At 47.6% G+C, this 21,605-nt stretch overlaps 1 protein-coding gene across 1 annotated transcript in view; it reads left to right on the plus strand.

Moving 5' to 3' along the window:
* The window catches only part of LARGE2 (LARGE xylosyl- and glucuronyltransferase 2), a 37,954-nt gene that overhangs the window by 7,658 nt on the left and 8,691 nt on the right, over window positions 1–21,605 (plus strand). The window contains exons 2-11 of the mRNA XM_063289662.1: window positions 13,329–13,474; window positions 14,025–14,284; window positions 15,324–15,406; window positions 15,776–15,899; window positions 18,036–18,207; window positions 18,701–18,805; window positions 19,680–19,792; window positions 20,004–20,129; window positions 20,307–20,453; window positions 20,880–21,043. Of these exons, the coding sequence (XP_063145732.1) occupies window positions 13,387–13,474; window positions 14,025–14,284; window positions 15,324–15,406; window positions 15,776–15,899; window positions 18,036–18,207; window positions 18,701–18,805; window positions 19,680–19,792; window positions 20,004–20,129; window positions 20,307–20,453; window positions 20,880–21,043 (1,382 nt within the window). The 5' untranslated portion in view covers window positions 13,329–13,386. The remainder of the gene's footprint in view (window positions 1–13,328; window positions 13,475–14,024; window positions 14,285–15,323; window positions 15,407–15,775; window positions 15,900–18,035; window positions 18,208–18,700; window positions 18,806–19,679; window positions 19,793–20,003; window positions 20,130–20,306; window positions 20,454–20,879; window positions 21,044–21,605) is intronic.

A 21,605-nucleotide genomic window follows, 5' to 3' on the forward strand; every position in this document is an offset into this window, starting at 1 on the left:
GTATGTTGCTGGATTGAAAGCAGTCCTCCATATTGACAACAAACTGAGATTTAAAGCTTTAGTTCTTTGAGTAGGCCATCAGGAGAGCAATGTGAACTAAAAACACCTTAAACAGCGCCGTTAGAAATGTAACTTTTTCTGCCACATTAGGAACAATCAGCATCAATCTCACCTTTCCTAATTTTGTTCATCGTAGCCAGATTTAACTCTCTATTCCCAAAGTCACCAAGTGGAACTTTTTATTACTTTAGGTCTTTGTTTTAAACCTTAAACCATCATGTGGGCTGATCACTTTTGTGTGAGCTATCCAGACCAAATGCAAAATATAAAGCAGCGAAATGCAAGGCAAATAATCACATCACAATCATAACCTGTTCTTAAATCCAGTTTGTTGAAATACGCAGAATTCATCAAAAGCCCAGCCCTTTTTTTGGCATCAACACAATAGCTTACAAAAAGGTCATGTTAAAGCATGTTCAGTCTTTTCATCCAAGGTTGGCTTTTAAATAATGCTTTATTTAAGAAAATTTGAACATGGAAATACTTTGACCTGAATCTAAATGTGACTCCAATACCCTGATTATACTAAGGTGTAGATTTACCTTTATATAACTATTTAACTTTACAGAATGTAGCTACCAAATCTGGATTCTGCAGTTAAAGGACGAAGATATTGTCTGCAAATCCAAAGCTATAGGAAACAGCAAAAGTATCTTCAAATAGGCAACAGTGGAACATGACTTATGTTCTGATGCCAGGCTGATGCCAGTGTGTCAAAGGCGTTGGAGTTGGTGCCAGGATACAGATCATGTGTTAGTTATGGACCATGCAACCTAATTCTGGCACAGTGAAAATTGCACTGCGGTTCTACATTAAGGAAGATTTAAAGTGAAGTCAGCCTATGGATTGTTCAAGAAGCCTTCTTATCTTTTCCCTGCTATTGATTTAAAGGGCAAAGCAAAAGGTGGCCATGACTTCTGCACCCTGTTTCGGTTTGCCTGCATCACTCTATGATGGAATTGGTTCCTCTAGTGGCATGTGCTTTTAAAAACAGAATTTGGACTTCAGAAAGCAGTCAGAGGAAAGTGTCCCATGTTGCTCTATACAAATTTATTTGGTCAGTCTGCCATGGGGACAAGCGGAAAGCTAGGACAAACTGGTTTATACCTTTCATGAACAATATAAAGAAAATGTGTATCCCACACAAAATGGGAGCTTTCAAAATGTGATCCAGTCTGATAGTTTCTAAAATGTCCTTGGCATAAAAGCAGGCATTTCTTAGTTTTTTGCTTTAGTTTATACATTAGTTTCCATTTCTTATAGGGGAGTCCCCAGTTTTTTAAACATATATGTGTGGGAAGCCACTTTGTCATTCCATGCACTCATGCAGACATTTTAGGTTTAGATTCGCCTTCTCCACTCCCATTTTAATTCCTCAGAGAATGGAGGCCTGGAATTATAAATCAGACTTGAACAGGAATATCAACAGAGCCAAGCCAAAACAGAACAAAACACCCCCCCCCATCTGACTTAAATCAGCCTTAAGCTTAGAAATATAAGATTGATTATTTATTTATTATTCAAATTTTATTACCACCCATCTCCCCTGAAAGAGGGACTCTGGGCAGCTTACAATAAAATCAAGCTACAACAATAAACGTTTAAATCCCATAAAAATCAAGTACATTCCAAATATAAAATGTAATAAATAAATATAAAATCCAAGAGGCTATAAAATTCCATGCTGGTGGGAGGGGCTCTAGGGTGCAAGCCACCCTCAAGAATGGTTACCCACTTTCCTGCCCCAAGTGGGAAAATTATGAAATTATAATTAAAATTACCAATTAAGGTGTTCATTCTAAATGTAATTATTAAGTTTCATTCTGTAGTTTTTTGGCATATAAAAAGTTGATGTTTATTTGTCTAAGACCCCTTTTTGTTTTGTTGATTTTGTTTATTACATCATTTTAGTCTGGACTGATTGAATGTTCTTAGCTGTTTTTATGTTTTTCTAGTTTTGTACACTGCCCAGAGTCCATTGCAGTTGGATGGCTAATAAATTTAAATAAATACATACCTAAATAATAAAAATGTTTTTGAATTCTTCCATTACTTTTTTTACACAATTTACGTGCCACCCAGATCCAACAACCCTAGGCAGTTTATATCCAATAAAATAGCACAATCCTTAAAACAACCAAACACATAAATTAAAACTCACCAACTTAAAAAATTCCAACAACCTAAGAGACGGCTTTATACATGGACTTCACCAGATGGACAACACCGAAACCAGATTGACTACATCCTTTGCAGCCAAAGGTGGCGGACATCTATACAGTCAGTAAAAACAAGACTTGGAGCTGACTGTAGTTCAGATCACGAACTTCTTATTGCACAATTTAGGATCAGACTCAAGAGATTAGGGAAGACCCACAGATCAGCTAGATATGAGCTCACTAATATTCCTAAGGAATATGCAGTAGAGGTGAAGAATCGATTTAAGGGACTGGACTTAGTAGATAGGGTCCCGGAAGAACTCTGGACAGAAGTTCGCAACACTGTTCAGGAAGCAGCAACAAAATACATCCCAAGGAAAGAGAAAACCAAGAAGGCAAAGTGGCTGTCTGCTGAGACACTAGAAGTAGCCCAAGAAAGAAGGAAAGCAAAAGGCAACAGTGATAGGGGGAGATATGCCCAATTAAATGCAAAATTCCAGAGGTTAGCCAGAAGAGATAAGGAATTATTTTTAAACAAGCAATGCGCAGAAGTGGAAGAAGACAATAGAATAGGAAGGACAAGAGACCTCTTCCAGAAAATTAGAACCATCGGAGGTAAATTCCAGGCTAAAATGGGTATGATCAAAAACAAAGATGGCAAGGACCTAACAGAAGAAGAAGAGATCAAGAAAAGGTGGCAAGAATATACAGAAGACCTGTATAGGAAGGATAACAATATCGGGGATAGCTTTGACGGTGTGGTCAGTGAGCTAGAGCCAGACATCCTGAAGAGTGAGGTTGAATGGGCCTTAAGAAGCATTGCTAATAACAAGGCAGCAGGAGACGACGGCATCCCAGCTGAACTGTTCAAAATCTTGCGAGATCATGCTGTCAAGGTAATGCATGCTATATGCCAGCAAATTTGGAAAACGCAAGAATGGCCATCAGATTGGAAAAAATCAACTTATATCCCCATACCAAAAAAGGGACACACTAAAGAATGTTCAAACTATCGAACAGTGGCACTCATTTCACATGCCAGTAAGGTAACGTGTCATGAGTGCTGTTGAGCTGAAGCCATCAGCGCAATGGCACACATGACAATAGCAAGGAAACAGGAGAAGGGGCTCAAGATAAGTAGCCATCAACTCACAACGACTAACGGCCAACAAACAATAGCTAAACGGATCACGGAGCACACCCAAGCCATCAGCGCTAATACAACGGAGATCGCCCAGCTGACAGCAATCACCGGATGAATAGAAAACCCGATGATGGGCGATCCCGGAACGCCAGCGGGGCCTCGCAACCCCTCACCCACCGGCAGGGCAACGTATTGGACAAAGAGGGGTGACGTGACCGCGAGTGAGGGGGCGCTGACCGGCGCGGGGTATTTAAACCCCGCACCGGCGCGCTCCTGTCACTCTCAGCTTTTTTCCCGACGCTGTACCTGCGCTGTGAATAAACCAGAGCCTGATCCACCGAACCAGTGTCTGAGCATTATTCAACGGTAGGCAGCGCATGACATAAAGCTGAGAGTCATAAACTCAGCCTCGCCGAGCCCCACCGGACGACAACGAGCCGCGGGAGGAATAGACGGCGAGAAGACCAGCAAGATGAAGCCGGAGCGACGCGGGCAAGGAGGGCGAGCCGCACGGCAAGAAACAGAGGAGGACCGACCGAGGCCAGAGGCACCGCGGACTCCCGGAGCCATGGACGCCCACCCCATCCGACCCGAGCCGCAGCTCCAACCCCAAGGGGAGATGGCGACGGAGGCGACCCGACCGCGGGAGGGAGCAACATACCTTCCGAAACCAGCGGAGGACCCCGCGCCCCACATCGCACCCCAGCAACAGACGTGGAGCGACAGCCCAACGGCGGTCAGCACGGAGGAGGACGATGGAGACACCCAGCAGACAGCGGAGCAAGCGGACCAACGGCAGAGGGAGGATGAACCCCGCCGGCAACCCACCCCCGCCGACACACCGACAGAACCGGCCCCAGCGGCGGCGCGGACCGTGGACGAGGAGGCACGAGCTGAACTCGCGGCCATGCGGGCCCAACTGACGGAACTCCGGACCATGCTCCAGTCGCTTATGCCCCCCGCGCCACCCAACGACGTCCCCGCACAGGCCCACACCCCGAGCGAAGCACCGAACCCCCACGGGCCAGCGGAAGGTCAGCAGACGGCCCAGGCGGACGACACCACAGGCCGGGAAGCGAGAGGAAGGGCCGCGCAAAACGCCCGGGCCCCAAAGGACTTCCCCATCTTCTTCGATGGGAACCCCACGAAACTGTCGTTCTTCATAACGAACGCCAGGGAGTTCATGGGGAGGCACGGACACTCCTACGACTCCGAAGCCGACAAGATCGCCGCCGTGGCGATCAAACTACAAGACAGGGCGGCGGACTGGTACGTCCAACTGTACGAGTCCAGCTCCCCCGCCCTCGCCAACTTCCCTGCCTTCATCAATGAGATGAAAACCTACTTCGAAGACCCCCTAGCCAAAGTGAGGGCGAAAAGCGCACTCCAAAGACTTAAACAGGGCACACGCACTGTCCCAGACTACGCCCTGGAGTTCAAAGCCCTCGCGGGGAAGGTCAGCGACTGGTCCGAGACCACCCTGCTGGAAATGTTCAAAAGGGGGCTCAATCGCGACGTTCTCCAATGGGCCCTCTACCGCGACGACCCAGAAACGCTACACGGGTGGATCCACCTCGCGGGGAAGGCCGAACACGCGCACCGCACCTTCCTCATGACAACCACGGAAGACACAAACTATGCCTGCAAAAAGGTACCCGCACCACACGTGGGGATGGCCGGCCCCATATACCCGAAAAAGAAATTCAATCGGGAGCCCTGCGGGAAGTGTGGCAAACTAGGGCACAAGACGGTGGATTGCTTCGCCAACCGACCGCCGACCAGTGTGCCTAAACCCACCCCGAAAATTAGCCCCAAACCACCCAACCTGGGGCCGCCCCCTCACCGCCGAATGACCGTGGCCACAGCGACACCAGAGGAAGGCTGGGACGCCTACTGGGGGGAAGAGGATAACGTAGACCCCGACCAGCCGGCGGGAAAAGCTCCCCGCCTGCCCTGAAACGCGTTGCGAGGCAGGTGGTGGGACAGCAACGCGGACCACCTCGACGGAACGACGAAAGCCCCGTAATAATGGCGGCAATCAAACTCTCTGCCGGCAACGGAGCCACCACGGCCGCGGCACTAGTGGACTCGGGGTGCTCAAAAAACCTCATCCACCCCGACCTAGTCGCCAAACTCGACCTCCGCTGCTTCCCCCTCCCCACGCCGTTGGCATTCCACCAGCTGGACGGCTCTACAGCGGGAGGGAAACCAGCCACGCTGCAAACCGAGCCGGTCACCCTGCAAATGGGCACTCACACCGAACGCACATCGTTCGTCGTCACTCACATCGGACGGCCCATTGGAGTCCTGGGGATGCCATGGCTCGCGACAAACAACCCGCGTATCAACTGGGAGACCCGCACCTTCACATTCGGCGACGGCGAGTATCGGGCACCAGTTCCAGCGGGCAGAACCAACCCCACTGTAGGACGAGCGGAGGCGACTACACAGGACAACGCCGCTACCATAGCAGACCTCCCGGAACAATACGCCGACTTCTCCGAGGTCTTCGGAGAGGCGGAAGCTGACCAACTACCCCCCCACCGCAAGACGGATTGCCGGATCGACCTGCTGCCCGACGTCCCCTTACCTAGACCAAAGATCTACTCGATGACCCCGAAGGAGATGGCAACCCTCCGGGAGTTCATCGATAAAAACCTAGACAGGGGATTCATAGAGCCAGCATGCTCACCGGTCGGAGCCCCCGTCTTATTCCGGGAGAAGAAAGACGGCACCCTACGGCTCTGCACCGACTACCGGGGCCTAAACGCGGCTTCCCTGTCCAACAAATACCCCTTACCCCTGGTGAAGGACATGCTCGCCCACCTGTCCACGGGCAAAGTCTTTTCCAAATTGGACCTTCGCGAGGCGTACTATCACATCCGAATCAGGGAGGGGGACGAATGGAAGACTGCGTTCAACTGCCCCCTAGGCGCCTTCCAGTACAAAGTGCTGCCCTTCGGACTCGCGGGGGCCCCTGGGGTGTTCATGCAGCTCATCAATGAGGTACTGCATGAACATCTGTTCAAAGGGGTCCTGGTCTACATCGACGACGTCCTTATTTACACAAAAACGCACGAGGAACATGTGAACCTAGTTAGGCAAGTCCTCGACAAGCTCAGAAGGGCGCAGCTCTATGCCAAGCCTACAAAGTGCGAGTTTCACAAAGCGCGCCTAGACTACCTGGGGTACCGAATCTCCGGGGACGGCATAGAAATGGACCCCGCAAAAGTCGAGGCGGTGCTAAACTGGGAGCGCCCCCGCAACAGACGCCAACTCCAGAGCTTCCTCAGCTTCGCGAATTTTTACAGGTCATTCGCCCGGGGGTTCGCAGAGATAGCCCTCCCCCTAACGAACCTCCTCAAAACCAAAGGGGTGGGGGACACCCGACGCGCCAAGAACCCGGGCACAGTGTTGAATTGGACTCCCGCGTGCCAGACCGCATTCAACAAGCTGAAAGCGCTGTTCACCACGGAGCCAATCCTCGCGCACCCGGACCCAGAACGGCCGTTCGTGGTCCAAGCCGACGCCTCAGACTTCTCCCTGGGGGCCATCCTACTCCAAAATGACCCCACGGGACTCCTGAAACCATGCGCCTACCTGTCAAGGAAGTTCTCCGAGACAGAAAGGCGATGGCACGTCTGGGAGAAAGAAGCCTTCGCGGTAAAATCGGCGCTAGAAACATGGCGACACCTACTCGAGGGAGCCACCCAACCATTTGAGGTCTGGACCGACCACCGGAACCTCGAGGCCCTACGAACGCCCAGACGCCTTAGCCCAAAACAGGTCCGCTGGGCCCAATTCTTCAGCCGCTTTAATTTCCAGCTGAAGTTCATGCCGGGCAAAAAGAACTTCCTGGCCGACTGCCCCAAGACGAAGAGCCCGCCCCAGACACCATTGGGACGGTCCTATCCGCCTCGCAACTGGGGATGGCCGTGACCACCCGAAGCGGCGCTCGGAGGCAGCTCGACTCTACGGCGCAGCCGACGGCGGGACAACCTGCGACCAGACGAAGCCAACCGCAACTACCAGGAGGAATGCGCACGGACCTCGCCGCCGCCCTCAAAACCGACCCCTGGTTCCTGGCAAACCCCGACAAGGTAACGATGGCACAGGACCTGGCATGGGGGGAAGGCAGAATCTATGTCCCGGACTCGCAACGCCAAGCGATCTTGCATAGGTCACACGACGCCAAACAAGCGGGACACTTTGGGTTCCTCAAGACCCTACACCTAACACGGCGTCAATTCTGGTGGCCCGCACTCAGGCGAGACGTAAAAGCATACGTAGCGTCCTGCCCAACGTGCGCTAGGGCCAAACGGGCACCAGGCAAACCCGCGGGGCTATTACAACGGGTGGCAGAACCCTCCCGCCCATGGGAGGAAATCTCTATGGATTTTATAGTGGACCTCCCACCCAGCAGAAGAAAACGGCCATTTGGGTGGTGAAGGATTACTTCTCAAAGCAGGCCCACTTCATCCCCTGCACGTCGGTCCCATCCGCACAACAACTAGCCAAACTCTTCCTCATCCACGTGTACAGGCTACACGGATGTCCCGCACGTGTGGTGACCGACAGGGGCACACAGTTCACCTCCAAATTCTGGCGGGCCTTCCTAAAGCTGACGGGGACCCAACAGGCCCTATCCACTTCCTGGCACCCCCAGACGGACGGAGCCACAGAGGTCCTCAATGCCACCTTAGAGCAATTCATACGCTCATATACTAACTATCACCAAGACGACTGGGCGGAACTGCTCCCGTTCGCCGAAGTCGCATACAACAACGCGATCCACACGATCACGGGGAAAACTCCGTTCGAGGTAGTCTTGGGGCGCGACTTCGTCCCCATACCGGAGCTACCTCAACCCCCGGAACCCCAGGTGGACGCTAGCGACTGGGGACGGAAGATCGCGGAATCATGGCCAATAATCACGGCGGCGCTGAAGGATGCACAGGCAGCCTACAAAGAGCAGGCCGACAAGCACCGGCGCCAACAACCGACGTTCCAAGCGGGGGATATGGTCTACCTATCCACCAAATTCCTAAAGTCACCCCAACCCTCGAAAAAACTGGGGCCTAAGTACATCGGGCCGTTCCGAGTCACGCAAATAGTGAACCCGGTAGCAATACGCTTGGACCTGCCACACAACCTACGGAGACTCCACCCGGTGTTCCACACCAGCCTCCTGAAACCGGCAACCACCTCTCAATGGCACCCAAGCACGCCACAGCCCTCACCGGTGATGATCGACGGGCAACATCACTTTGAGATAAGGGACATACTCGACTCCCGCAAGCAACGAGGAACTCTACACTATTTAGTCAGGTGGAAATACTTCCCCCACCCGGAATGGGTGGCGGCGCACAACGTTAACGCGCCTGACCTGACCCGGGCATTTCACCGGGCATACCCCGACAAGCCACAACCAAGGTTAGCAAGCCGTCCCCTGCAAAACCCCCCCCCGCGGGCCCCCCCCGCTTACCGTGTCCCAAGGGAAAGGGCCCCCCCAAGCCCGCGACTTGGGTGGACCTCCCCCCCCGGGACTCACTCCCCCCGCCCCGGGCCCACGAGGCAGTGACAAGCGTTCGCCAGCACCCTCCCCCCGCCCCCGGCCACGGGGGAGCGGCAAGCAAGTCAACAGGGCAACCTGGGGGCAACGCCCAGGAGCACAAATAACAAAAGCGACGCACTTTAAATAAAAAAGAAGGTCCCTACCTGGAGCTGATAAGCACCCGACCAGCCACGCCTCTCTCCTCGCCGCACTGAGCCAAACAAACAGGGTGTGGCTGGAGCATGCGCACGCCAGGGCGTGACCCGGGCATGCGCACTAAGGACACACCCTGGGAAGGCACGTGGTAGAGGGAGGAGCAAAGGGAGGGGCGACAACTACTCCGGCGGGAATTTCAAAAAAAAAAAAAAAAGTGCCGTTTGACAGCTCCACCGAGAAAAAGGAACAAACCAGAAAACCGGGGGGGAGCACTATTCGGACAGAGGGCAGTATGTCATGAGTGCCGTTGAGCTGAAGCCATCAGCGCAATGGCACACATGACAATAGCAAGGAAACAGGAGAAGGGGCTCAAGATAAGTAGCCATCAACTCACAATGACTAACGGCCAACAAACAATAGCTAAACGGATCACGGAGCACACCCAAGCCATCAGCGCTAATACAACGGAGATCGCCCAGCTGACAGCAATCACCGGATGAATAGAAAACCCGATGATGGGCGATCCCGGAACGCCAGCGGGGCCTCGCAACCCCTCACCCACCGGCAGGGCAACGTATTGGACAAAGAGGGGTGACGTGACCGCGAGTGAGGGGGCGCTGACCGGCGCGGGGTATTTAAACCCCGCACCGGCGCGCTCCTGTCACTCTCAGCTTTTTTCCCGACGCTGTACCTGCGCTGTGAATAAACCAGAGCCTGATCCACCGAACCAGTGTCTGAGCATTATTCAACGGTAGGCAGCGCATGACATAATGCTCAAGATCCTGCAAGGTAGACTTCAGCAATTCATGGAGCGAGAATTGCCAGATGTACAAGCTGGGTTTAGAAAAGGCAGAGCAACTAGGGACCAAATTGCCAATATCCGATGGATAATGGAAAAAGCCAGGGAGTTTCAGAAAAACATCTATTTCTGTTTTATTGACTATTCTAAAGCCTTTGACTGTGTGGACCATAACACATTCTGGCAAGTTCTTAGTGGTATGGGGATACCAAGTCATCTTGCCTGCCTCCTGAAGAATCTGTATAACGACCAAGTAGCAACAGTAAGAACAGACCACGGAACAACGGACTGGTTTAAGATTGGGAAAGGAGTATGGCAGGGCTCTCACCCTACCTATTCAACTTGTATGCAGAACACATCATGCGACATGCTGGGCTTGAGGAATCCAAGGCTGGAGTTCAAATCGCTGGAAGAAACATTAACCATCTCAGATATGCAGATGATACCACTTTGATGGCTGAAAGCAAAGAGGAACTGAGGAGCCTTATGATGAAGGTGAAAGAAGAAAGTGCAAAAGCTGGCTTGCAGCTAAACCTCAAAAAAACCAAGATTATGGCAACCAGCTTGATTGATAACTGGCAAATAGAGGGAGAAAATGTAGAAGCAGTGGAAGACTTTGTATTTCTAGGTGCGAAGATTACTGCAGATGCTGACTGCAGTCAGGAAATCAAGATGCTTAATCCTTGGGAGAAGAGCAATGACAAATCTCAATAAAATAGTTAAGAGCAGAGACATCACACTGACAACAAAGGTCCGCATAGTTAAAGCAATGGTGTTCCCTGTAGTAACATATGGCTGCGAGAGCTGGACCATAAGGACGGCTGAGAGAAGGAAGATCGATGCTTTTGAACTGTGGTGTTGGAGGAAAATTCTGAGAGTGCCTTGGACTGCAAGAAGATCAAACCAGTCCATCCTCCAGGAAATAAAGCCAGACTGCTCACTTGAGGGAATGATATTAAAGGCAAAACTGAAGTACTTTGGCCACATAATGAGAAGACAGGACACCCTGGAGAAGATGCTGATGCTAAGGAGAGTGGAGGGCAAAAGGAAGAGGGGCTGACCAAGGGCAAGGTGGATGGATGATATTCTAGAGGTGACGGACTCGTCCCTGCAGGAGCTGGGGGTGTTGACGACCGACAGGAAGCTCTGGCGTGGGCTGGTCCATGAAGTCACGAAGAGTCGGAAGCGACTAAACGAATAAACAACAACAACAAACTTAAAAATAAATTAAAAATCAACAACATGAAGTATAAAAACCTGTAGACTAGTAGCCCGGACAAGATGTGAAGTGCATTCAAGTCTCATGGCGACAAAGCATCACCTTGACTACTTTTCTGAAAGCTAGCAAGGTGCAGGGCCATCCTCATGTCAGGGACAGGGTGTTCCACAGAACACAGCTGAGAAGGCTAGTCCCAAATTCCCACCCTGCTGATCTGCAGGTTAGGGATTTAGAGCTAGCATGCAGAGGATGAACAGATTCAGCTTGGTGAAGTTTGGCTGTTGGCAATGTTAGGGCTGAGCAAAGAGCTAGCTGTCCACCTCCTGTATCTTCAGACCAAATACTATTTCCAGTCACCCACACTGGTTATTCTTACTTACCTACCTACCTACCTACCTACCTACTTACTATCCCGCCTTTATTCTTTTTATAAATAACTCAAGTCAGTGAACACACCTAATACTACTTCCTCCTCCTATTTTCCCCACAACAACAATCCTGTGAGGTGGGTTGGGCTGAGAGAGAGAGACTGGCCCAAGGTCACCCAGCCAGCTTTCAAGTCAAGCCAACCTCTCTCCTACTCTTAATGAAATTGGGTGGTAAAATAGATGGATTTCAGCAGCCTGGCTGCTAGACATTGTGTGTGTGTGTGTGTGTGTGTGTTTTAACTAATTTGCTTCCCAAAGCCTTCTCCTCCCACCTTTGTTTTAGAAATAAAAAAACTTCATGCTGGTGAAAACCAGCCATTTTACTAGAGAATTTCAGTAGAGAATCTCAGGTGCATTGCAAGAGACTGCATATGGCCCAGGGAGGCCCTTCCTGTTCTAAGTGTGGAGAGCTGGGACTTTGGAGGATTCCCTCTCCTCAGAAGAAGTCAGAAGCTTTTCCTGAAGATGTAATGGCAGTAAAAGCAAATACGATTTTGCCAAATTTCTGAGGTTCACAGGGCATGAGTGACATGGCAGAATTCTCAGTAATAGCTCCCACTGTATGGAATACCCTCCCCACAGAAATTTGTGCAGCCCCAACCTTGCTGCAGTTCTGGAAACAAGTTAAAGCTGTTTCATTTCAACCTGCTTTTGTCCCATCTGACTGACTGACTTGGCATATATCTTGGGCTTCCTCTGTAGCTAATATTTGTTTTCAGTACTGATTTGGATTTAGTTATTTATTATGAAGTTGCATGCCAAGAGTATTTGGAATTAGGGCAGGTTATAAGGACTGCAAATAAATAAAGAAAAATAGCTAACAATAAAATACATTTCTGTCCTTTGGTGAACACTATTTTTAATAGCATGTCAATCACCTTGGATATTGATTTTTGATAAGGCTTCTTATAGTGTTATGTCCATAGCTGTTTTAAAATTGGGTGGCTTAGTTGCTCTTAAAGGGACTGCATTCTAGGACCATTCAGGTTTCAAAAGCATCTCTCTGATGTTTTTTAAGACAAGGAATCTTTTTTCAAATCTTCCGCACCAGCCAGAGAAGAAACAGTGTGTTTGCTTTAAGAGTTGCATGAACTTTAATTAACAAACTCCTTAAAGCAGATATGCCTTTCTTCAGGCTGGTGCAGAAGCCTGAAAAAAATCTGTCCACTCTAACGAATAGCAGAGTGGTGCCACCATTCTAGAAGATCCCAAACACTTCTTCAGAGTAATTTTTTACGTGTGCATAGCTCTCATTCCTTTCGTTAGGATTTTGCTTGCACGCTGCAGATTTAGCTTGCCATTATCCACAGCCAAACTCGGGGAACTGATAGAAGAGGAAGTACCTTTGCTGTTTTTCCAGCTGCTGCCTGACTGATGGGGCAAAAGATGACAATCACATCTATAACTGTGATTGTCAGTTTGCCATCATTAACCATGAATGCTAACCATGAATCATATTATCAGTCTTGATGACCATCAGCCCAATCTCTGCATGAAGCAACATGGCTGTTTGGAGAGTTAGTGAAGCCACTATTGCCGAGAGAGAGGAAGAAACAGTGACTCAAGCCATCTGGTCTCTGAATTGATCAAGAAGCAGTGTTGAGAGCTCACCAGTACAGAATGCACGGGGTGCGATCACTTTCATCAGAGCTAGATATGGGGGGCTTGCTCATGTGAAATAGGGGTCCTAGCAACTTTTCCTGCTTGGGCTCTGGAAAGTCTTTGTATCAGTTTTGGAACTAAGGAAGAGTCCTTGGGGTTGGAGGATGCTGGTAACACTTCCTGTGTATTCCATATTCTATGTTGCAGGCTAGAGAATGCTGGCTCCATTGAGGCTAGGTCTGCCCACGTGACATTTGCCACCATCATGCTGTGTCCTTGGCGTGTGAAGCTGAAGCTGCTGCTTGCTACAGTGACACTGGTCTTTCTCATCTCATGGCTTTACCTCTTTATGGGTAATGTGGAGTGGGAAGGGGACAGGGTGATTCTTAAAAATGGGCCTGGGTGCGGGAGTGGATCGTGGCAAGGATAGACAGGGTGGCAGTTGAAACCTTTGGGCAAAGTCTGCCCTTGTTTTCTTCCACATTGACTTGGAATTATGGGATTTAAAGCCTGAAATCTGGAAGACATCAAGGTAGGGAAGGTTTCTATAGTGTGATGTGGATTACCAGTCTCCTCAAACATTCAATTTGATACACTCTCTCCCTTTTTGAGAGAGAGCTTTTGGTTTAAGCATGAAAGTCTTTAGACCATAATGAAAAGTGACAGGTATAGTGAATGTAAAGGAACTGGTAGATTGCAAAGCAATGAAAAAAAAAAGAATATTTTAAAAGATACGGAGTTTTAACTTATCTGTATGAATTGAACAAATTATGTGTTCCTGCTGTGATTTGCATTTAAGATCCTTGCTTATTCTGGTTTCTTGACATGACTTGAGAGCTCACTGGTCAGAGATGTAGTGTTCTTCCCATTCCCCCATTTACATTTTGGGGATTCCTTCTGTAGATGGATGTTCCCTTATGCTGCCCCCTTGCTTTGGGGAACAGTCAAGCCGGTACCTTGACCGTGAAGCCTTGGCATCCCAGGTGCGAAAAATGGAAGAGGAGAACCAGCTGTTGAGGCTGCAACTCAGCCACTCTCAAGCGCAGGAGGAGACCTGGGGTAGAACGGACTTCAGCCAACAGGGATTACAGTTCATCAAAGAGCAGGAAGGGAGGAGCAGCTACAGTGGTTGCCCTAAACAGAGGATGGTTCAGAAGTGTGAGGTAAAGATGAAACTTCTTATCAAGGCATCTTGTGGACTGCATGTTCATGAACAAAGAAGTCTGCCTAAATTAGGAAAGGGTTAGTGGTCACAACAAGAGGCATAATGTAGACCAATCTCCTTGATTAATTCTGTTAATTAATTAATTCTCTAAACTATTGAATCTACTCATAGTGTTCCCTTTCTGGCCCCTTCTTGCTTAAAAGTACTGTGATATTTACTTTGCAGAAGTGATTGTGTTCTAATTCACTAGAGCAAGAAGTTGGCAGCCTTCTAGTAACATGGGATAGTTGTTAACATTGTTTGAGGAATCATAAACAATGTGAGGGTCACAGTAGTCAAAGCGAAGATGCAAATAGAGAGGGCCACATCACACCCATGGATAGGGTCAGGACTCCCTGTTTCTCTGTCTCCCTAACTTTTGGGTAGATACCTTTATTTATTTATTTTAAATTAATCTGTTCAAAGGTGTCCAATTCTCGGAGACTGCCTGGACAAGTCCCTGCAGTTTTCTTGGCAATGTTTTTCAGAAGTGATTTGCCATTGCCTTCTTCCTAGGGCTGAGAGAAGTGACTGGCCCAAGGTCCGCCAGCTGGCTTTGTGCCTAAGGTGGGACTAGAACTCCCAGTCTCCCGGTTTCTAGCCTGGTGCCTTAACCACTACACCAAATGGCCCTCATCTTTTTAAAAAATATATATATTAAACCTATTTTATACCACTGTTGTGATGTGCTTCTGGATTCAAAGAGACCACAAAAAATTGTGATACCAATTTTCAGCACTTGTATCTGGAGGAGGCTTAATGGGACCACAAAAAAGAGTACAGGCAAGGAGGCAGTATTAGTTTGTGCCTCACTTCCATTTATGTCTCCAACTCTGTTTGGTTCTTTAAGGGCTTATTATTGATGGGGACAGAAATCCATGGGAGCCTCTAGAATGGTGGGTGGAGCAACATCTAATAACCTGATTCATAAAGGAGAAGAAAGTGGAGAAGGATTTAGTTGGGAGTCAGGCCTGATGGCTTTTTGTGTTTCTGAACAGCTCCTCCATGTTGCCATTGTTTGTGCGGGATACAATGCAAGCCGGGATGTAGTTACCTTGGTGAAATCCATCCTCTTCCACAGGTAACCTGAGCATGGAGGCGCAATGCTATTATTATTTCTTTCAGCAGCTCTTGAAGTTTTTGGCTCTTTCTGTCTTTGGAACTTGGGGGATTCAGATGTGATGCTGTTCTGCACCTTGGCTCCAAGCTGCAGTTCTGGATGTAGGAGAAGAGATGTAGAGCAGGGAAGATTTGGATTTAGTCTTCCGCCCTTTATGCAGTGTACCCTGCCCTACCCAGGAGAGTAGAAGGGACTACAGTGAGTCCAGGGTTTGTAAGCTATTATGCTATCATCTGATGATGAAAAATGTTTGGAGGGTGGGATAGGACTGTTTTCTTATGTGTCTTGCTCCAATTTCTTGTGAGCCTGAACTTTATTCTCACATGTTAGGAAGAACCCTCTCCACTTCCATCTCATCACAGACTCAGTGGCCCGACGGATACTACAGACTCTGTTCCAGACCTGGATGGTGCCCTCGGTTCATGTTAGCTTTTACAATGCTGATGACTTGAAGGTAGGGGAATGAATTCCATACTTGAGTTGTCCCCACCTCCCCCCCACCAATCTTCTCTCTGCCCCACTTTTTTTTGTATGTGCTTGTGCCAGTTGCTGTTTTCTCAGTTGTTTTTTGAGGGTTGGGTGGGAATTTGTAACACTGTTTGGCTGGGTTCAACTTACTTAAGTTTAACTGAATTACTTAAGTCCCCAGGGACCTCCCCCCCATTGAACCACACCAGCGATATCACTGGGGCTGCATATGGCCATGAAATAAACACCTCGCCTGTCCTCAAAAATTAAATTTCAATTTCTGTGGGTACTCAGGGCTAGAACCCTGTGGGAATGCACTCTAGCCCCTCCCCCTGCACACTTTGTCCAGGCAGCAATCTAAACATGGGTGTGCATGCTTTGGGTGCCCAAAGCAAGAATGTGCTCCTAAATGTCCCTGTCCCACCCAAATTGCGCTCTGACTCTGCCTGGACAAGTGCCTTAACTGCACAAGCCCCTTAACACTTCTGACCTTCTCTCAAATTTGAGAACCCCTGGCTGAAGGGGAGTGATTGGAAGTCTGTATAAATTGGTATTCCTCAGTTTATCTGTTGCAGAAGGAAGGGGTGTTAAGCTTGTCTCTTTGTCAGTGCAGAAAAGATACTTGTTTCAGCAAAAATCACTTCCATAATTGCAAGAGGGTTAGATCTTGGATCCAAATGATAATGAATTGTCTTCAAGACTGAGTATAATGAATAATGTGTCAAGGCTGCAGCAGTCAGCCATCCAGGATATAAAGTTGAAGTAATTCATCTATATAGGATGCCATTCTGCAATTCAGGGCTTCTAAGAAGATTAATCTCCTTGGCAAACTAAAACAAGGGCAAGAAATTAGAAGGTTCACTTGAGCAGTTCACATATAGGAGAGCTATGAAGTTGTCCAAAGACACACCATGATATTTAATACCCATTGGTCACCATAAAAGTACTACTTTAGTTTCTCAGCCACTGCCAGCTGTTACATACGTGTTATTCTCCATAATCAAAAAGAGCTAGAAACACTGAGTTATGCAAGGAGCCAGTTTATGAATTGGTGTAGTAGGGATTATTTGATACTGAACTGCTAAATAGAAAGTAACAGTTCTAGTTTTAAAACTGTAGGGGAGTTAGACTAAAGTTAAGGGATTTAGACATGGATTATTTTATTCTGGTGCTATGGAAGGGTCTGTTTTATTGATGGTATTACGTCTTTTGCACTGACTACTTAGAATAAAATAAAAACCAAACTAGTATAGGAGAAGATGCATTCTCTGTGACCCTTTTACATTACCAACAACTGACAAAAGCAAGTTGCATGACTGACAGAAGAAAACGCTAAAGCAGATTCTTTTCTAAGACCCGTCAAATCACACTGTGGCTATTATGTGATCCTCAATTCATTGTCTGTAGTTTTGTCTTGATAGTTGGGAAAACAGTTGGGTAGGAGGAATTAGTGGCTTTTGGTGGGAGGTAGCAATATAGATCTCTTGCCAGGATATCATCAAATGATGGAAGAGAACTGAATCAATGCGCATTTTGAAGTTTAGCCTCCAGGACAAGGAACCTGTGGTCTTCCAGATGTCGCTTAAACGCCTGACATTTTCCACCATGGCTCTGCTGGCTGTGGCTTTTGGAAATTTTAGTTCAGCAACAATTGGAATGCTATAGGTTCCCCACTCTGACCCAGAACCCCTTAAGAACATGAAAAACTTGTAGCTCTTGTACATCTTTTTTTGTGCAGAATTGTAGGTTGCTTTCTGACAACATTCACTAGCATGGGCACTGCTTTGAATAGTTTCCTTGTGGAAGCTGCCATTTGAATGCAGGCTACAATGACTTGGTCATATGTAATTTGTCTTAACGTTGCTGTTCAATAAGAGACTAATGATAGCCTGCATACAAGTCACATTGGCAGTATTCTTTGCAAGCATCTCTAGAGCACTCATTTGTGACTCTGGATCACAGTGGAGACAGAGCAGTCTCTTTTTGTTGTATTCCTGTATTAAACAGAATCTCATTAGCAAAGCCACAGAAGCAATATAGGTTAGATGTTGACCTTGCTCCTAGGTTAAGCATGTGATCTTGCTATTTTATTCCTCAGTGTCTTTCTCTCTCCTTGCTGCAGCCGGACATTTCCTGGATCCCTAACAAGCATTACTCTGGAATCTATGGGTTGATGAAGCTGACACTCACTAAAGCTTTGCCCTCTGACCTTTCCAAGGTCATTGTCCTTGATACAGACATCACATTTGCTACTGACATTGCAGAGTTGTGGGCTGTCTTTGGGAAGTTCTCAGGTAAGGGAGGCATGGGGGGGAATTTTTAGAGCTCCTCAGAATGGAAGTTGTAGCCCTCCAAGATGTTGATGAATTACAGCAACATCAGTGTAGCCAATATAGCTGCTACAAGTTGTTCAAGAATTTCTTGAGACCCACAATTTTGCCACTTTGGTCTAAAGTTTAGACTATCTTTCCTAACCTGATGAGTTGGTGTTCTGTTCAGGATTCCTAACTAGCCAGTTTGGTTTATACCATTTGGCTATCTGCTGTAGAGAGTAGCTTAAAGTCTATTGGCACAGTGGTTTGAGCAGGTTTATGGAATGTGACATAATATGGATTTGTTTTCTAATCCATCCAGTTGTGCTGCTCTTTTGAAGACTGTTAGAAGATAGGAAGGAGACTTATTTGCAAATAATTGTTGGGGTCCAGTGTATTGAGCTGGGATCTTATCTCGAGAATGGGGAAAGTCTGCTCCTTACACTGGATCTGATTGGTGTCATCTTTAATCCAGATAAACAGGTGATTGGGCTAGTGGAAAACCAAAGTGATTGGTACCTAGGGAATCTCTGGAAGAACCATAAACCATGGCCAGCATTGGGTCGTGGCTTCAATACAGGTAAACTCCACAATAGATATATCTCTTTTCAGCTGGGACCATTACCATACAAACTATTCTTGTTTTAAGGCTGTGGCTAAGCAGTGATGATCCTAGGTGGGCAGGCAAGGCTTAACTTTGCTTCGAAAGGCTTAACTTGTTTTGTACTATCAAACTTCAAAAAGGAATGCAAGCCAACCCTTTGGGATAGATGCATAGACACTCCAGAAGTGAGCTTTGTATCACTTGTACAAGTAGTCCTCATTTAGCGACCACAGTTGGGACCTGCAATTTGACTATGAAGCAAAGTGATTGCAAAATGAAACTGTGACTGTGCTTATGATCTTACTTCAGCTTTCCTTTGCTTTACAGACCTGCGAAGGTCATAATGTAATGCAAGGACTGATTGTAAAGTCACTTTTTCATCACCATCATAACTGCAAATGGTCAGTAAATGAGGCAGTCACTAAATGAGGACTACCTGTAGTTTATCCCCCTCCAGTTGTGCTCTCCATGTGCATTGGGGAAGGTTGTTGCAGCTGCATGATAGGCTGGGATTAAGAGGCAAAAGGAAAATCATTATTGTACCCCAGTAATGCTGCCTAAAAATTGTCCTCCTGTTGGGACAGTCAACTGGTGTTTTTATGAAAAGTGTGGGTCTTTAAGCTGGACCCTGATAATGTTACATTAGCAAGTGGATGTGGTGGTGGTGGCTTAGAAATATTTAGGAAAACAAATAAATGATATAACATAGGCAGTGATCTAGAAACTGAAGCTTGGGGATCAAAGAAAATTGAGCAATCTCAAAAAACAAAACAAAACACCACCCTTTGTATTCTGGAGAACAGTTTTCAGTGCTGCGTTTTTGTCTGACCTGGTCTTCTCTTCCCCACAGGAGTGATCCTGTTGCTGCTGGAGCGTTTGCGCCACCTTGGCTGGGAGCAGTTGTGGCGGATGACAGCAGAGCAAGAACTCATGAGCATGCTGTCCACCTCACTAGCAGATCAGGCGAGTGCTCTTGTGTTTTTTGTGCTTTACTATCCTTTCAGTCTAGGCTCACCATGTGCCTTTTATTTCAACGTAGGCAGAGAGAGATTAGATGTTGCCATTTGACAAACACTAATTTGTTTCCTTCTGATGTGACTCCACACTTGCTTTTATCCTGGAGCTTTCTCCTCTTCCAGAGTGCCCAGTGTGCCAACTGCAATCTCTCTTCTAGGACATCTTTAATGCGGTGATTAAACAGAAACCAGCTCTTGTCTACCGGCTCCCTTGCTTCTGGAATGTGCAACTCTCTGACCATACCCGTTCAGAGCAGTGCTACACGGAGGTGTCTGATCTTAAGGTGAGAGTTTCCTTCCTGGCTGAAGCTTTCCTGCCCTCTTTTGTAACCTTGGGAAGATTTCAGATTTCTCCCTTGCTGAACCTTCCAGCATTCTTTAGCTTAGGTAAAGGAAGCGTTGGAAAGGCCTGTGCTTTGCGGAAGGCGTCAGCATCCGTCACTTTCGCTTTCCATCCTCAGGTGATTCACTGGAACTCTCCCAAGAAGTTGCGAGTCAAGAATAAGCATGTGGAATTCTTTCGGAACCTTTACTTGACCTTCTTAGAGTATGATGGCAACTTGCTGCGCAGAGAGCTGTTTGGCTGTGCCAGCTTGCCCAGTGGCCAGGTGAGAGAGGCCGTCTGTCTTCCTGCCTCCTTCTCATGTCTGAGATTGAGAGACTTCTAATTCATTTAGCTACTTTAATCTGCATATGTGAAATCATGGAGGAGGAAGAGGTTATCAGGGGGATTGTTGGGAGGGAGCTATCACACCTACATAGATTGCGTTAGCCTAGATTACCCCACCCCACCCCCTCAAATTGTCTTGATCACTGCTGCCAAGCTATTGGAGGATCAAGTAGGCAAGGAGGAAAACTGGGGAGGACCCTCTGAGCTACTTGGGGAATGCCTGAGGGGCCTTAGAAGTTCCTGGTTCACCTGTGCCACCGGCAGTAGCATATTAAGGCTGCACAAGGGCTGCATGTCATTCTTGACAACTGTCTTGCCTTTAGATCTCATTCTGTTTCTCAATACACTCCTATGTGAACTTTAGCTCCAGCAAGCTCTGGAGGAGCTGGATGAAGACGATCCTTGCTATGATTTTCGGAGGCAAAGCCTTATTCAGCACCGCGTCCATCTCTTCTTCCTGCAGTATGATTTTTCAGGGTCGGCTGATGAAATAGAAGTAACTCTCATAGCTCAGCTGTCGATGGACAGGTACCAGATGGGGAAAAACAGAAGGGTGTGGAGGCATTGTGCTTTCGGGTGTTCCTTTCATTGCTCTAGAATGGAATTTCATCAGACTGTGGTGCTTTCACATAGGGCTTTTGGCCTAAAAGTGAGAAAATTTACTATAATTTCAAGATATGCAAAAATATAGTAGTATTCAGCTTTTCAAAACAAAATTTAATAACACAGTCTAATAAGCACTCATGCTTACGGAGAAATATTTAGCAACGTGACATGTGACCAGTATCTGGTAAAGATTAAAACCAGATGGAATCCAGCAAGACTTGGAATCCAGCATTATTTTCTTTTTGGAAAACATGGAGTGAAAGATACGTAAACCTTAAAATTTCCAGACCGTATAATTTCCTTCCTTCTCTGGTCGTATATCGTACTTGAGGTCCCACCAGACTGCAACCATATTCCATAAAGTGAAAGTCTTGATAAAGATAGATGTAGCCCATGCCCAGTTGGCAGACCATCTGGGAGGCCTGTGCAGGCCATTTTTTACTTCCATCACGGAAGAAAGACAAGATGCTAAATGATTTTACCT

Source organism: Candoia aspera, chromosome 1 (assembly GCF_035149785.1).
Source record: "Candoia aspera isolate rCanAsp1 chromosome 1, rCanAsp1.hap2, whole genome shotgun sequence".
Taxonomy (NCBI): domain Eukaryota; kingdom Metazoa; phylum Chordata; class Lepidosauria; order Squamata; family Boidae; genus Candoia; species Candoia aspera.